Source organism: Limulus polyphemus, unplaced genomic scaffold (assembly GCF_000517525.1).
Source record: "Limulus polyphemus unplaced genomic scaffold, Limulus_polyphemus-2.1.2 Scaffold145, whole genome shotgun sequence".
NCBI lineage: Eukaryota > Metazoa > Arthropoda > Merostomata > Xiphosura > Limulidae > Limulus > Limulus polyphemus.
Window position 1 is genome coordinate 881796 of NW_013665755.1, and position 18875 is coordinate 900670.

General features: G+C 30.5%; 1 protein-coding gene across 9 annotated transcripts in view; it reads right to left on the bottom strand.

Annotated features, from left to right (window-relative positions):
* LOC106475230 (Down syndrome cell adhesion molecule-like protein 1 homolog) overlaps positions 1 to 18875 on the bottom strand; it is a 50441-nt gene that overhangs the window by 23790 nt on the left and 7776 nt on the right. The window contains exons 3-7 of one of the 9 annotated variants that reach the window (XM_022380499.1): positions 17926 to 18045; positions 16404 to 16562; positions 13517 to 13798; positions 11858 to 11977; positions 11325 to 11480 (exon numbers count right to left, since the gene is read on the bottom strand). The exons of 2 other annotated variants lie outside the window; for them this stretch is intronic. In XM_022380499.1, the coding sequence (XP_022236207.1) occupies positions 11325 to 11480; positions 11858 to 11977; positions 13517 to 13798; positions 16404 to 16562; positions 17926 to 18045 (837 nt within the window). Of the gene's footprint in view, positions 1 to 312; positions 623 to 1465; positions 1628 to 2268; positions 2389 to 2680; positions 2966 to 3828; positions 4421 to 5974; positions 6143 to 6371; positions 6492 to 9561; positions 9844 to 10241; positions 10544 to 11324; positions 11481 to 11857; positions 11978 to 13516; positions 13799 to 14525; positions 14806 to 16403; positions 16563 to 17925; positions 18046 to 18875 lie in introns of those variants that run through there. 6 more of the 9 variants (XM_022380512.1, XM_022380502.1, XM_022380514.1 and 3 more) reach the window with 6 other exon arrangements.

The window sequence follows — 18875 nt, forward strand, 5'->3', positions numbered from 1 at the left end:
ATGCACAAGACGTAGATTACAGAATCAAAGTTCTCATTATTATTAAATACTTATACAATTAGCATATATTAAACAATATTACATTTGGAGTCGAAGAACTGAGATTTATTCTTATAGAATAGTAAGGAAAATTTCCTGTTTTTGACAAGTTAGAAAAATAGCTTTACTATGAAACATTATTATAGATATATGCTCAGTAGCTCGATCTGTAATGCTTCCAAAACTTAGCAACTTCAAAAATGAAAAGCAGAACTTAGTACCATTAGGAGAGAATATTAATGTGTAATTCAATATGTATTATCAATGACTTACCAAAAGTGCTTTTAGCACGACCAGTAGAAGCTAATAGTATACAGAACGTCCACAAAGTATAAAAAGTGGTCCATTGTTGGTTCCATTTTAACTGGTTCATCATTATGTCCTATTGAAGAACTCGGATTAACAACGTCACCTTAGATGGTCGAAAAGTAGTTCCTTAGCTCACGATTTTTGTCATATTCAGAGCATCAGTACCAACTTGAAAATGACAACATGGCGGACAGCACTAAGCACATAAAAGGTTTTGTTTGGTCTATAGGTTTATAGCCAAAGCGCCCTCGCTCGGTAAAATAGAAACAGCTTCTACTCAATGATTATAACAAATATACTCCAATCTATCAAATTAACCATATATTAAAGAATACAAAGCACGGAATTTACAATTTACAAATGTTTGTTGGACTATATTCTTTGTAATCAGAAAGTATTTCAGATTAAGAAAACTGAAAATAACATCGTTATCAAAAATGTCCACACATTCATGGACACCATATTTTGAATGGTTACACGAAAGTAGTGAACAGTAGAGTCTGATTAATATTAAGATTATTTTTATATTTTGCATGCTACTAAAAACTTTATATTTTCCGCTTATCTTATATTGTGTATTTGATTTCCTGACTTTAAAACAACAAAGTTATTTCTGAATGTTTCAAATATCATTAAGTATTTACTTCAACCTTAATTAAAATTTAAAATTTCTGAACAGTAATGATCTGTAAAAGTTGTATTAATATCGTATTTATGTTAACTGGTGTATACATATATTTGATCCTTTAGGATTATCATAAAATTTGAGAAAATATGAATTAACAAGTAATACCACAAATCAAATTCCTATCGTCATTTTTTTTCTTCATTGTTTTATTGTTAAAGCCTTTCACAGGAAACATTTCACAAAACTAAGAATTATTTCATACTCGGTAAATGTCAACAAATTTTGTAAAACTTGATAGGATGTTTTGAAAATATAATGAAAAATTGGAAAATACAATCATAAGATTCGCTTTAATTATATGATGTGTATAATCTCATGACTCAGATTCATAACTTTCAACATATAGCACCTATTATCATTGATTAATTTTAAAAACCTGAAAGAAACACAGTGACAATGAAATGAACAAAAAGCCAGGATAACACATACCACGTAGTTTCACCTGCACTATAGAAGTTAACACTTTTCCAACACCATTTGTGGCTTCACATTTGTAGGAACCTTCATCATCCTCTGAGGATTTTGGTATCTGAAGTTTTCCATCATTTGAGAACAAAAATTTCCCGGCAGATGTGGATAGAGGTGTTTCATCTATTCAAATATCGCTTAGCTCACTAATTTTAAAGAGTAGACTCGTAGTTTATAAAACCTTACATAATAAATTCGTAAAAACAACCATAAACAATTATTTTATTAAATCACGTCTACCATATTCCATACAAGTCTCCGTGTCGGAGCTTACAATAAAATATTATTTTGTTGAACGACTAATTCTAATATAAAACTACGAATTGAACACATATCTCGGAACAAAGTTGAAGAAATAAGCTTCATTGTTTAAATAAATAACGAAAACAATAATCTAATCTCATAGTTACATTTATTTGGGTTTAGTTGCATAACTATTTACTCTTTTCTTTAAATCGAAGTCTACAAAAGTCTCGCATAAATGTAATAATAGAAAAACAAAAACGCATTTACTTTTGCGCTTATTTAATTGTGGAAAAAAAACATTCACTAATATGTTTTAGTTTCTTACAACCAGCTAGATTTTCTCTAGTTGTCAGACTATTTGATCAGCCTATCGAGAGGGATAGGATTGGACTTAATCTATTTAGCAGTTAGCTATTTCACTATTTTCCTGTAATAAATTACAAAAGAAAATTGGAAATACATTTTATTAAGACGTATTATTTTTCGGAAAAGGAAGAGCAAACTCATCAACTACGAACCTTTTAATCGAGTCCATGTTATTTGTGGAGTTGGGTGGCCATGTACTTGGCACTCTAATACGATCGGTTCTCCAAGAAATACTTCCTGATTAATCGGTTTTTTTATCCAAGTTGGTGGAGCTAAAATTAAGAAAAATCTCTAACATCTTTAATCAAGAAATAGGAATACATGTAATCAAGTTGTTACATCTTCATTGTCAACCAAAGAAATCGATTAAATATATCAGCAATATGATCCAAAACGAGGTTTCAAAATCGCAGTACAAAAGGATTAATTTTGTTGTTAACAGAATGTAAATTTCCATATATTTTTACTTAATTTGATTACCTTGTTGAATACAGTCAAAACACAAATAAATTAAAAAAATTCAGCAACTTCATGCAAAATATGAAACTAATTAAAAAATCTTGCCTTTGACAATCAGCGCAGCTGTAAATATATCTTTTCCTGCATTGTTACTTAAAATACAAGTGTAATTTCCAGCATGTTTCTCTTTCACAGAATCTATGACTATTAGTGAAATGTCTTCAAAGTTTTTAATTTGCACGTCGGTTTGAGCCGACATGAGTTCATTTCCGTTTTTTAACCACTGAAAGGAAAATGGAGGTTCTCCAACTTTAGCTGTACAAGTATAACTGAATTTTTCTCCTACCAAAAGAAATTCAGGTGTATTCAGAGGAAGAATTTTTGGTCTTTCTGAAAAAAGAAAAATAAGTATTTCATAACATTTTACTAAATTGCAAGTAATCCCATATAATTAAATTTTCAAAACGCATGTTATTCTACAAATACTATTATTGTTATATAGCTAGGAATTATGATTCTGTATTCTCTACTGCTTCTTTTAATATTAAGGTAATAGGTTTATAAAATTTACATAATAACTCATAAAATAAAAAACGTACCTCAAACAAAAGAAGCAGCTTAAAATTAGGTTTAAATAAAGAAAGAACGTTTTGATGTTTCTTTTACAACCTTGCTTTTGGTTGTTTTGAGAATTAAAGTAACACCTTAGGCTCAGTATTCTAATCCGTATTTGCATTATAAAATCTATCTTCAATTGAAGATGAAAACATCCTATGGAAGCTTAAAGCTTCCGTATGAATTTGGAAGATGAAAATAATATGCAGAATAATTTTGAGATATCAGGCTTAGTTTTCAGTTTAAAATGGCTAAAAACATTATAGGCATGACTGTTTTAGTTTGACTAAATTAATAGGCTAAAAATGAATCTCTTTCTTTAAAAATTCATAAATCATGTTCGTACCACAGTTTTCTTTGAAGTAAATCATCCATATAAATATTATATTATCTATCACTAAATACTTTTATATTTAAATAAATTTTCGACACTAAGGCAAATAGAAAACTGATGTAATACATATAACCATCGAGAAATGCTTCATAACCCTACGTTTCATTTCAAATTTAGTTTACTGAGAAGGTCATTATGGTATTGATGTTTTTAATGAAATTAAAGTATTATTATTTGCATCTTTTAATCAACAAACTAGTATATGGTACAAAATATTCAATAACTTGTTTCAGAATTGACTTACCTTGAAGGAGATAACACGGGTGTACCAAAGCAGTAGTCACAAGAACAAACAACAGCAATTTCGGTCTCCTAGTCGCTAACTTGGAGCTCGGTGGACTCTGTGTGAGCGCCATTTTGTTTGAAAAGTAGTCTTTGTATCAAGTTTATTTTCACTCGCTTTTCTCAAACTTTTTGTAACAACTATTGTTATTAAATAGTTCGCACCTTACATTTGTGCTGATCACAAATACTATACTCCAGCGTTCAAAAAAGGTCTTTAACGCTACACTAGTAACTCCATGGGAATCAAATTTTCTTCTGCCCCTTAAATCCGTCGTTTCTTTGTTTATATATATGTGAGCATTTTCCTATATTTTAGCTACAGCAGCGCCCTCGATTGGAATTTAAAACAGCTTATTTTAAATGTTTACCAACTGCATTAAGGTTAAAACATTTTAGAGAAATATCTGTTTACAACAATGAAAAGACTGATAAAATTCATTACTAAAAATCGGTTGATATATAGTGAGTAGTTGCTTCTCTGTGATGTAAGAAACCAGATAGCATACAGAACAGCATGGATTTTAGTATTAAGTTCCTGAATTACACCAACAAAACATTGGAACTCAACATTTCAAAGAACAATACCCTATTCTAACTACATTATATTTATATAAACTGTTTCTTTAACATCTGAGGTTATGATATCCATGTGATTTTGACGAAAGAAACGATATTAGGTGTTTCAAAATGTAAATATTGAAATATCAGGATAAGGCTTAACCATTATGCTTTAGAAACGATTCCCTTTAAAATATTTTGATGTTCAAAGAAATAGCAAATATTTTTACTTAGAATGATTTGCCACGAATACCCGATATATCACTTGGGCTTCGAACTAAAGCAATTAATAATTAGCTATTCTTGTTCATTCGAAACGTATTTTCACATTGGTCAATATAAAACACATTTTTTAATTCAATTTTTATCTGCAATTTACAACAAACGATTAAATATTATTAACCAAATCAATATCGAACATTTTTTTCATTCTTAATTTTAATTCCCACTTCTCTTGTTGGGGACTTCCAAAGAATTGGTTATCGTACTCTGATTAGTAGATTAGTAGACATTGTTCCTAGACTTAAGAGTTCCATAACCTACAAAAAATAACAATTATTAGAAACTATTGATTTTTGAGTGCAAAAACATTTCAAAATTGTGGATATAACCCAAGAAGATTATAATTTTAGTTTTGAAAATGAAGTATAATTTTCAACGTGAAATTTAAAGAGTATCTATTTTTAGCATAGTTACTAAGTTTTAATCACATCACAAAATACTTTTCATGAATAATACTGTTAATAATTCTTCCACAGATAAAAAAGAATTCAAGCGAACAAATACATCACACGGAAATTTACCAAATCTTTAATTATGTTAAACCTTTCTTTTTTATCTTATATTGGTAATGTATCTGATTTTATCACAATTTTTAATCATAATACATACAATATATTGTTGAACTACTAGATTTATACTACGTAACTAAATTAAGCTCTATAAATTCAGAGCTAAATATATTTTCTTGTATAAATAAGATCAGTTACCTTCAAGTTAAGATCCAGTTCTGTCGAATTAAAGCTAAAAATGGGCGACTGGTATCCAGATATCAACGTGTAGGATAACTGTTACAACACCAAATGGTTTGACTCAAACAAAAATCTATGAAGATAAATAAGCTAATCGCATGATATGTTTAGTTTTTGGCTAGATCAACATGGAATGTTAATATATTTTGGTAACTCAGTTACGTGACACACACGTATAAACGCAGCCGGCTCTAAATCTCACGATAAAAACATAAAATAAAAGGTTTGTTCAGGGTATTTTGTAATTTGGAAATAGCGATGACTGAGGTCAAATACAATTGCATAAGAAATCCAGGAGAATCAAACTTTATAGACGTTTGAAATATAAAGGATTCATTCTGATTCAGACTCTTAGTATTTTACACAGACTAACTGTTTTATTATTCATACATTGAAAAGTTTAGTTTACATCATTCTTTTTGGATTATATTCAATATAAGCACCAAGAACACAGTATATCTTGGAAAACACGGAAATCATGGAAAAGTTGCGCTGCCAACGTAATAATTTCCATACCATTCACCTGAATCCTGACCATTTTCTTTAGTGGAAATCCAATGTTATTTGAAGCTACACACTCATAAGCACCCCAATCTTCTCTTCCTATTGCATTAAAAACTAAAGCCATTTGATGATTTCCTGGAGCTAGAGAAACAGTTTTCCAGTTCTGAACGGAATCTGTACCTAGAAAGAAGAAAACCAAAGTCGATATCGAAAACTCGGTTTAAATATCATATTATAGTAAAATCTACATAATAATCAGGAGACAAATAATGTTTTTCTCTATATTATGAACAACTATATTTTTCGATCAATATTTATTTCTAAATATTGGGAAAATAGCACAATATATGCTTACTGTCTGCATTACGTCTTTATTTTATATTGGGGATAAAATATAGATGGTACTTACCATCGACTCGACTCCACGATACTTCTGGTCGTGGAAGTCCATCAGCTCCACACTTTAAGCTCAGAGAGCCTCCTTCTGTGACAGTAACGTCTGTGGGCTCTTCAGTCCAAAATGGAGGTTCTGAAACAAGTATGAAAACGGACTTTTTATGATCAAATCACTGTAAAATAGTTGCTCAAATTCGACCTTTGATTAAAAGAAAGCCGGTTTAGTTAAATTCCTTCAGTTTTCGAGATTATACTTTATCACTAAAGTAATTAAAAATAGGATACTTAAGATATGCACATATCATATTCCCATTCCTGTTCATGTGACGAGCTTGTTTTTTAATTATCATGTAAACATATGCAAGGACTATTTAATAACAGGAGACCGTAATTTGGAACTGATAACCTAGGCCCTAGAGGGAAGGTAGCTAAACAGTAGCATCCACCGCCAACTCTTGTCTGATCTGATAATGGTATATGATCATTACTTTTATAGTACACTCACAGTCCCAGAGTTACTGCGGCAACGGTACTGAATTATGAATCCTCGGATTAATAGATCGTGCACGCTAAACACTAGGCTACGCCTGGCCTTGTGATAAACTATTCTCTGCAATAGTGCAAATATATGTATGCATATATATATATATATAGTATTGAAAGTAATTGTATAATCGCATAGGTAATACAAATATATGGTCAATAACAATGAATCCAATCAACTAAAACATTAATTTACCCTAAGTACAGTACATTATTACAGAAAACATACTTATGAAAAGCGAATAAGTTGTAGAATACAATAAACTTTTTTTTTGCTTTAAATAAGGCAATGCAAATTGTGTGTTTACTACCACAAGTTTACAAATGCATTATATTATATAATCCTCCATAATTTGACCAAGTTGTTTGGTTACAATTTGACCTTCTTAATCTAGATACAAGCTCATATAGCCTTAATGATATTCGTATGGGAACTTTATGCAGGCCAGCCATATTGTGAGTATTCCATTTGCATCTTTTTCTTTGAGATTTTCAAGTATTGTTCCATCACATTTCCTAAATTCTTGATATTATTATTTTGCTGGAAGATGACTCCATGTCAAATATGTCTTGTTTCTGAAGGAATGACATGATCAAAAATAATATTATTGCACCTGTCAACGCTCAGAATGTCATCTATTTTGTGTAAGTATGTAAAACAACTGACTAAGGTGCAACTTTCCACTAACACTTATACTTCTCCTTAATAGGCTTCACTGTACATGTTCTCTTTTCCTCCATCGAACTAACTGTCTTTCATTTGTGCCCAAAAATTCGATATTGTACTCATCTGTAAATATATTTATCTTTACTAGTTCCACTGGTTGTGGTCTGATGCCCATTTCAACCATTTGGTTTGGTTGCCTGTTCTCAGCAACTATTTTCGAGCAGCTACACTTCCATTGAGACCATCTTGTACTATTGTGAGTCTCACTGTTGTCAAGGTAACATCACTCTTATATATACCCCAAGATATGTATTTGACCATACCCTGAGATATTCATCAAGATCGTTTACAAGATCTTTATTTGACTATCGTCTATCTCGTGAGGACCACACCCTAAGATATTGAATACCACTTTTGGGAAGTTTGTTTCGGATTTTTACGTCGATCACTTCTATTATTAACAGTGGCAATTTCATATACCTTTTTTGGAAATTGTGCCTCAATTTTTCGCATGAACTGTCTTTGACTGGTGAAAACTTTGTTTTCTACATATTTGTCATTTGGCATTTCAGTCTTTGGAGCTATTACTAGAACACGAAACTACTTCTGAGCATGGTGTGGCTGTCTAGTTTTATAGGCTTTATACTTGTATGGCACTTTCTGATTATCTGGATGACAATCCATCGCAGTGTATAGATAGAACACGTAATTAACATAGGCTTTAAAGGGTATAAATAACTTTCTCTACTCTAACTTTACATACACAAGCATTAATCGTATCGTGGAGATTTAAAATTATTTCCTGAAGTTCTCTGGTAAATTTTCTTGAGTTGTCTTTTCGCTCTTAAAAAAAATATCATCTTTGGTTTGTTCTCTTCATAAACCCACTTTCAAATGTTGCCATTGGGAAGATTCACCTTAGCAAGGTCACTTTAAATAAATCAGTAAATTAGAACGAAAATAAATCACCCAGTTCCAGGAGAGATTATATACTCACGGTCTGTGCTAGTGTTCTGTGGACATCTAGGCAAAACTGGTCAGTTACATATTTCAATATTTATTTTATTAGTTATTTTCAGCATTAGATAGATTTAATATAAAACATTAAATTTCTTACGCAGTAGAAACTACATTGGCTAAATGTCACAGACATGGTACATAAAGCTTTAAATGTGATAGTTCCGCTTTAGTGCTTAGTAATTCTTGGGACAAAGGGCAGAATGGTTATAGAGTATTTTTGTGATTTTCTGTCACCCATAATTAAGACTCATTATTATTAATTATATTTTTATTGAAGATTTTTAGTAACTCTTCCCGGACAAGTTATTATATAAGCTATTAACACGCGATTGTGGTCTGACATAGTTCATTTTTACATAATAAATTGGTGACATTCCTGTAGTAGTTTCTTTTTATACCATTTTCCTCATCGTTTCCATCATTACTTCCAATACTGTATAAATGACTAGCGTTCGTAAGTCTTGATTTTTACCTGTTTAACATTATTTGAAGTATCATTATATTCTATCTGATTTTACTGTCATGATAATTATTGAAAGTAAAGGCTTAAATTTTGACTTTAGGAAACAGTATTAATCGTGCTGTCCCATTAAGCCTCCAAACTTTTGAAATGTCACAAAAACAGAGATTATAACAATAAGGCTATAACAAAAAGAAATATATTAAATATATCATACTGTAACATACAAATAAAGACGATCAGAATGAAATTTATTTGAAATAATTATAAAATTAATCTTTCAACATATTAGTTTATACAGAAATTATGAAGCTGTAAGTAATTTCAAAATATTTAGAAACCTCCAGAATATTCATTGGATTTAATAACTTGTTAAAACACATTATCATCAAACTGTTATTATGTGTTTTATTTTTATTTTCGATATTTAGAAACGAGGAGTATCAATATAGAACACTTGCAAGTCTAAATGTGCTGAATTCTTGATAAATGATGTTGATTGACCAAACTTACCTGTAACATGTAACGTAGCAGTAAAAGAATCTTTTCCCGAAGAAGATTCGGCCACACAAGAATAGTTTCCTGTATTATCTCTGGATGTTGGGTCCACCACTAAAACTGAATATTGAGACTTGTCTTCTACAGAAACATTAGGAATTTGAGAAACACTTTTGCCTTCTTTGGTCCAGTAAAACCGGACTTTTTCTCCAGTAGACGTTACCGAACAAACTGCAACTACTCGGTCTCCAACTTTGACTTTATCAGGAAACCAAACTGGTTGAACTTTCAGTGGTTCTGACCAAAGAGTCAAAATTTTAATTTATAATATTAAATTCTGAACTATCCTAAAACGGAATAGCTCTTATCTAATCATCAATTCATTCCTAAACTATGAGTTATTATACTTAAGAGAACAAGGGGTCGTAAATGAATGTAATTGTAACTTCTGAAAACTGAGATGCAATATTTCTATTGCGTTTTCTCAAGAAAAAATATATAGATAAATACTCTTAGGTTAGGTTGCATAATTTATGTATAGTATTGAATTATACCCAAAATATGAAAATTCCTAAACGAGTAAACCATATAACAAAATATGGTCTTATCCATGATATTTCATTATAGATAACAATAGATGATTTTTGTAACTGTCAAATGACTAATGAAAGAAAGTGTAACTTGTAAAATCTTACCTCCTAATTTGGCGACGTTTACCACAAGCGTAAGATGTAGCAAAGCACAAATCGTCGTCCATGTTGAAATAGGATACATATTATTATTCAATTCCGTTTTCCAGCTGAAGTAATAGTATCTTCGTTTAAACCACGACTTATATGGAGTAATACGCCGAGCTAAACAAATTTTATATGTATGACGAGTACCACAAAAACAACAGATAAATACACTTCTTTTCAGGTAGTCATCAATGGATACTAGATGTGTTTCCAAGTATCTCAATAGCAGTAATGGTGGCCAAACCTCTCTTTAACAAAGGCGTTATCTGAGTTATTAGATGAAACGACACCCAGCGGTAGACACTGAAACTTATTATTATATTTAACTCTTAACAAACATGTTCAAAATTATTATTCCAAGTATTCAAATTGAATATCACTAGTATTCTTTATTTTGAAGGCATTTTAAAATTTTATAATATTTTTTTCTTCATAATCTTGGTTAACTATATTGAATGTAAAAATGGGTAACAATATCAAGAATTAGTATGACTTTCATGTTTCAAACATTGGTAACATTTAGAGCTGAATGATTGGATTCTTTGCAAAACCGAAACAGAAATATTTCGTTGAGTTACACTGTGAATGAGTTAGGTTTTTCATGGTAAACATAAACAAAGCAAAATAAATGTACAAACGTCGGCAACACCTTGTACCTATCCAATTTAATGTATCCATTTTATGTTATTAGGAACTGCATTGGCATAGATTCCTAACTAAATAAGAAATCTGTTGTTTGTTTTTTTGGTACAAAAATGTCATCTGTAGAACGAAAATTATTAAAAATTTTCTAGATCCTTTGCAAATTTCAATCCTAAAAGTAACTGGATTTTTCAAATCATATGGTTTGACAACATGAGGTCGGCGTCAAGCGTTTTGATATGTAAATTCAAAATCAATTGTTATAGTAGACTTTCAAAGTATTGTTTAAGCTTGGTAGACATGCCTTAATCTTTTTGCACTTTCGTAACTTAGTAGAGATCACTAACACACACACACACATTTGAGAAAAGACTGTTTTATTTTATTATAAAAGCCTACCTAACACATTTATATTAATTTCCTTTTTCAATGAGTTTCCAACATCATTGGACACTGTGCAGACATACTGTCCTCTTTCTTGTTTCTTTATTCTGTTAAGAATTAAATTACTCTTTCCCTTGACACCAGGAACAACTGTGTTGTAGACAACACCATCTGAGAAAGTTGTATAAATATATATAACTACTTGTTTCAAATAATAATATAATTATTTAGACAAAGCTCAATTTTTAAGGGTATCACGAGTTTTTAAGTCACCTTTATTGTATAATACAGAATTAATACTGAGAAAGATATGTGGTATGTTCGGTATATAGTAGAAAAAATCTTAAATAAGTACAAACAGAAACGCAATTTATTCAAAGAATTAGAACATAATATTGTATACCAAATGAAACGATGAATCTTTATGAAAATCCGAAGATAAAAAAGAATCAGTTTCTAATTTTAAAAAAACTCCTACATCAAACTTGCATGATATGGTTTTAAAGGAAAAAATAAAATATATGATTGTTACTAGATCTTTTACTTACCGGGCGAATACAACCATGTTATGATGGGTAAAGGAGTCCCTCCAGCTTCACACACGATATTAACATTTTCGCCAACTGGAAGTAACATGTCTTGAGGCTTTTGTATCCAGTATGGTGGAACTGAAGAGTGAAAGTAAAACAGAGTGTCAGGCTTATATGTTTTTATGTATATTATGAGAGTTACTTCGTTAAACAATTTTTTAACTTGAAAAGAAACGGAAACGAATTAACTAATATGAAGCGTTAACATCACTGTATAAAAAATAGTGGTACCAGTTACGTTTCTTTCCAAAAATTAAAGTTGTGTAAGATATGATTAGAGGATTCATGTATATTAACTTTTCGGAATAATTATACCAATGTTATTATATTGCTCTTTGACTTCTTTAAAAGGAAAGAAATAATTATAACTTCGAAGATTCATCAATGTTTACGAATAAAATTGCGGCAAATATTCAAATTCCTGTTATAGATATAATTGTTAAAGTCTGATAATCTGCTACCTAAAACATTCTTGGTTTTATATCGTTTAAAAAAGTTTCATTAAAATGGATATAAAGTTCTTAGAATATTAATAAACGAACAACTTAATCGTAAAATATGCATTTTACGTAAAGCAGCACTTGAAATTTAGTATCAGTATACTCTACCTTAACTAACACTTTACACCACAATTACTTTGAGAGTTGCTTAGCTGAGGTTCAGTTATCTCCCAATAAGAGTATTGGTATATAAGTATATTTTATTTACTGTTAGTGTTGTTTACACGTAGTGATACATGTTATATGCATTACATACTGAAATTAGTCATAAAGAAAATTTTTAAATGTTAAAATATTTATGTTTGCTGATTGTGACTACAGTTTGGCCTTTTCTTCGCGTTATAATACTGATGCCTATATACTTGTCGGAAAATTAAATTTTCAAGCTAATAACTATTTCAAAATGTCAAGCAAGACATAATCCAATGCATGATGGTAAAAACCTAAATCCCGAGTGCCTGTAATTCTGTCATCATCATTTGTAAATATTTTCAGTTTTTTAATATGTTTAATAGTTTTTAAGACTTAAAAATGACTAAGCTATTTCGAGAAAAAATATTTAATCATTCCAAATTTTTCCTTTCAACATTTTCAAAAACTAAAGTACTTTACGAAATATGCTAAAGTTGTTTTTATCTTTTAAAAAATTGGTTATATGCCCCAGTTAGCACTAAACAAGATATCAAAGATATTCTATAAACTTAAAGCAGTTTTATCATAAAAATGTTCACAACATATTGAGAATTTAAAACAAATTTTTAATTATCACCTTTAAATATTGCTGAAATGAAACTTTTCAAATTATATGGTAAGGGTTAAACTCGCTGCATTTTACAATAAAAGTATATATGAAATTCATTCGTACTTGGATTACCAAAAATCAATTAAACTTCAAACATTTCATTTTTACATTGGACAATGATTTCTAACGAAATCAGAAAATATTCTATACTTAGTGAGAATTTGTTAATCAACACTTCATTCAGGTTCAAAGTTTTCTGAAACGTATTATCTATTTATCTAATAAAATTGAAATATATTGCTCTACATGCAAATACGTGATTAACTTTAGATTCTTAGTGTAAGCGTAATTACTATGTTTTCATGTTTCACTGACCTTTTACTTCTAGAACAGAAGTATGAGTATCCTGTCCGACTATATTAGAAACTTCACATGTGTAGTTACCAGACGACTGATTATTCGCATTTTCAATTACAATCATTGAAAGATCGCCATAGCTTCGGATTTCCATCGCTGGTGAAGAAGTTATTCTTTTACCATTTTTGAGCCAATTAAATTCTAAAGGTGGATGGCCACTTGCAACGGAGCAAGTGACTGTAATTTTCTTTCCAGAAGTAACATCTTTTGGAAATGTAAATGGTTGAATTATTGGCTTTCCTAAAATAAAAAATGAAGGTTCTGTATCTTTGAAAATGCCAAATAATATATTTACATTGGAAATTGTATGATGGATTTAATAATATTTTAATAGCTTGCTCTTTCATACTATAAAAAATGAGCTTTTGTATGACGTATTTGTTTGAGGGTATCTGATAAATGAATTAACCTACTGTATGTTTTGTTAATTGCAGTTCACTTTTGTTCTCACTGTGAAAATACTATGGTATTTTTTTAAAAACATTTATAGTGTGTAAATACCAAAAACAACTTTCGTAAAGATGCTTTAAGATAAGGAATGGTTTGTTGTTTACGTTAATTTATAAGGCGTCATCATCATAGAAATAAAAACATATCTCTATGTGTGTGTGTGTGTGTGTGAGCGTATTGAATATTTTTTTTAAACACTATTTTTCATGTTATATGATCGTCACTAGTTGAACATTTAACAACAAATGTTCTGGGAGCATTTGAAATATTGCTTTATCCTCAACTACTTAATTAAAGTAAATTTAAAGTATGTTTTCAGTCTCAACACTATCAAATATTGTTTGTACGTTCCCTATTTGATCAAAGTTAAATTTTATAATGTAATGGTCTAGGACGATTTAATCTTAATACTGCACATTAAAATTATAGCGCTACAAACGTGCGCTTTCAGAAAAATCAAAAATATAATTACTTATTAACTTAAAACCCAAACAAAACAGACAGTAAAAGCACTTACCTACAATGATCTCTGTAGGAGATGAAATCTCAGAAAATAGCAGAACGTTAATCGTCACAGCCCAAAATGGCGACATGATTCCAAATAGATACAAGATAGACAGCGGAATGGAACACAACATAAAACTCAATGTTGAGAATTCCAAATTTGTATGTTATTATATGATTCCTGAGAAAAGCAGAGGAGACTTTAAAAAACCCAAAAAACTTTGAATGCAGTACAACTTAGAGGCTTAGGATAGGTTTTCTTCAGAACCTCACCGACACATAAAATGCATATGACGTTTGAGATAAAAATGACACCTCAAGCTTTTGTATAATGTACTTATAGTGTATCTTTGTCCCTAATATGCCAGGAAAACGCCATCTAGTGTCATTCAACAAAATACACAGATATTTACTTAGAACTTTTTAATCTCAAGAGCTAAATGACCAGTATTAAGTAATAATATATGTACTATATCACATCTAAATGAGATTTAAAATAACTCAAATTACATTCTTTATTGGCCCAATACAGTTTTATAACAACAAAGAGTATATAATATCATTCCAAATACACTTTGTTTGTGGTATTCTGTTGCCGACTAGGCCTATTCTTCAATATCAAAGTTCATCATAAGCTAAATAACTAATATAACTGAAATATGATTGATAAGTAACTAATATAACTGAAACGTGATTGAATAAATGACGAATAAACAAGTAATTTATCATAAAAAAGTCTTAATAACAACAAATACGTAAACCAATAACATTTAGTTTGTCTGAAATACCACTTAAAAAGCCAATATTTCTATCATTGTCTCATTTCATGTAAGCTAACTTCATTTCGACTCATAAGGACATAAACTGGAAGGAACGAATACGAAGCATGTTATTTAACTTTACATGACCAAATTATTTGTAATTTGCTTATAATATTATGTAGGTACAAATAATCCGAGATAGCAAAAGCACAATTTATAAAACGGTTATTTTCAGAAAGCAATAAGGACCACATATAAAAGTATATTTGGGGAATAAATGAGAAGGATAACACCATTCAAGTCGTTTCGCAGCTCAGGAAATTCTTATTGTGCACGAAGAAATTTTAGGTGATTCACTATTACGTGAAAGTGTGTTAGAGCAGGTTATCATCTGATTGACACAATCAAGTGTACAATTTACGTAAGAGACGTCTTGGTCCAAGAATGATGTGTTGCAACAACTGATTTGCTAATCCGTTTGAATGAACTGAGAAGCATTTGTCACAGAACTACTTGTGAACAAATTGTGGATATGTTGGTATTTTTGCAACCAGCTCTTATCTCATATTTACAGAGATTCACCCAGAAAAGAGACATCTATTAAAACCTTTCTTAGAGATTAGTGAGTACTTAGCTTTTTCACAAAATCATTCCTATTTAAAATAAGTGTCACGAATAGCAAACAAATCCAACTGGAGCCTGATAAAATTTGAACTGACAGATACATGACTAAAATCGCTTTAAGGAAAAGTAAAATATATGTCTAACATATCGGACGAACAGTAATCTCCGTTAAAGTTCTTTTGTCTAAAAGTGCAGACTAAAATATATTTTGTCTTAATTGGTGTAGTGTTATAGTTAAATATTTAGATAGTAAAAAAAAAGGCATTTTTTGCAATTTTTCAGTGAAAAATGTTCCCATTTTATAGAAATTTTGAGTCTTGAAAATAATTACACAGTAATGAAAAAAGCGCAATCGAACTTAAACTTGTAAACTGTCAAATGGCAAAAACATACTACTATCTCAACCATTTTTCCTAACACAGCTGATTTGGTTTGGTAATTTCAATTCAAATGAAATGAAACTCAACCTTCATAGTTTTTATTCGTTAAGCCGTACATATTCTTACCCTTGACAGATAAGTATATCATTTTCTTTAAGTTCGAACCTACTCCGTTTTCTGCTTGACAAGTGTAATAACCTTCCATGGAGGCCCGGGTGTTGGAAATTATAAGATCTCCATTTTCAGAAGTAGCAAAAGTAGAATCAGAGAAGTTTAAAATATTTCCTGCAAAGAAAAATATCTGATTTGCAAAAACATCAAACGTGTAAATTATATTTAAATAATCATTGTGTAGTTGAATTAGGCTCACAGAGATCGAACCCGGTGGATCATAACAATAGGTAGCAGCTAAATCACAATATTAGCAATTACCAAATGACTATTTGTTTTTATTTCTTTTACATTAAAAGTAGTTATATATTTTCTTTGAAAGATAATTTAAAATATCTCTCCTAATTAACTTAAATCGACAATTAAACGCAAAGTTTTCGGTTATTCGTGCAACTAGGCGCACGAATGAGAAATTGTGGAAATAAGAAACATTTCCAGGGTTATTGTGAATTCAAATTTTTTACCATAATTTTAACAGTATGTCTGTAGTCTGTGTTTGGAATTTCTAAGTTAAAGTATTATGCCGAAAGAACGATGTGGTTTCTTCAATCTCAGGGAAAGTAGGTTGCAGTAATATCAGCACTAATATCGAGACTGATGATTGAAAAAAAATTAACCAGTAGAAGGAAAGAGGGAAAATTGTTCACAGAATTGGAAAGACACATATTAGAACTTTGATCTTTCTTCCAAACTATCCAATATCCGACAAAATATCAAATTCCTCAGTATTGCATCTGTTGCACGAATACTGACGTTAACAAACAATCGAACTTGTATTTTTTCAAATTTTATCTACTTACTAAACAATCTGACGTTCCTATGAATGCACTCCCTTGCAACAGTGTATAAAGTGCATTCAAAATTGTTTTCATGACAATATAGAAAATATATCTAATCCTTCGAGAAGCATGCATCAGTAATAAGTTGTCTTAAACAGTACCCTTTCTTCACCTTGTAATTTTTCCTACATTTACTTAGAGAACTAATTTTGCAGTTCAAGGTATCTTAATACATGTAGTATAAGGGAAATAAACACGCTTTCCATGTCATATTTACCTGCGTTATATGCAGGGCTTTAATACATAGAGGTGTAGAGACAAAATCAACAAAGACATGATATAATAAATTCCTCTCCATGCGCATAATTTGCATTGCATTTTTATTTTTAGTTTCTCTTAATATCCGAACAAAATCATTAGAACATTTTCTGCAGTCCATTTCTTTTCTCTAAATGTTGATTAATTTGAGATATTGTAAGTTCGGATCTTAACTACTTTATTAATTTGATTTTGTTTTCACTTTTGTTGTCCTTTATAATTAATATTGGTTCACAATGATCTGTTTGTTTAACACAGATTGGCAACTTCCCTATAAATATTTGAAATTACGAACATTTCTCAAAAATACTACATTGTATACTAATATTCTCACTTCTTTATTAGCATTTTTAAAACTAAAACTTACAAAAAACTCTCACCGTGTTTGTTTTCCCACTTTATCTGTGGTTTTGGGAAGCCTCGGGCTTTGCATTCGATTTTAATATATCTTCCTTCTTCCACTGTAATGTCAGTAGGTTCTTTCTCCCACGCTGGAGCCACTAATACGAACGAAAAAAAATGGCTTAGCACACATACACTATTAATCTATATAATTTAGTGAACATAGCCTTTGTTAGGAATCAACCTGACTTTCATAAAATACATGACACCTAAATCAGGTGTTAAAACGATTTTTCAATAAGTTTTGATGTTGTCTGATTTCTTTACGAAAAAAGGGGTTGAGAAACACTGGCGTAAAGCACCCGTCGTATTTTAACCCAAAATACTAGATGCCAGCTTCATAGTATATATTTTCATAAAGGCAGAATCAGTCTATCGTTTGTAAGCTTGGTTTTAACCATACCATTTAGCGTAAGGTTTATTGTGCTTTTTTTGTAAGTTTAAGTGATTTTTTAATGCTCAAGTCACTTTTGCAAAATGTGGCGGGCGTAGACCCGTGGTTACCGTGCTTGGACTTTTAATCCAAGACTGTTATTCGCTTTCCATTACTTTATAATCATGTTCCGCAATTTGAGGTTATAAAAGTTACGGTCAGATTCCGCTATTCGATTACAGCAGCCCAAAAACTGGCAGTGGGTGCTGTTGAATAACTGCCTTTCCCCTAGTCTATCAGCTCAAAATTAGAAAAGGCACAAGTATCCCCAAGCAGCTTTGAGCGAAGATAGGAAACAAATACTACGCGAGATCTTCACAGTAAAAATGTTCATGAAAATGGAAATGGTCTAAAATGTTTAAGCTCGGCTTAACCCTACTCTTATGTGTAAGATTTCTAACGTTTTGTAAGTTTATGTAATCACATATTGCTCTAAACACACTTGCATAGTTAAAAGTCTCAATATCTCATTATAATGTATTAGATAATTTAATA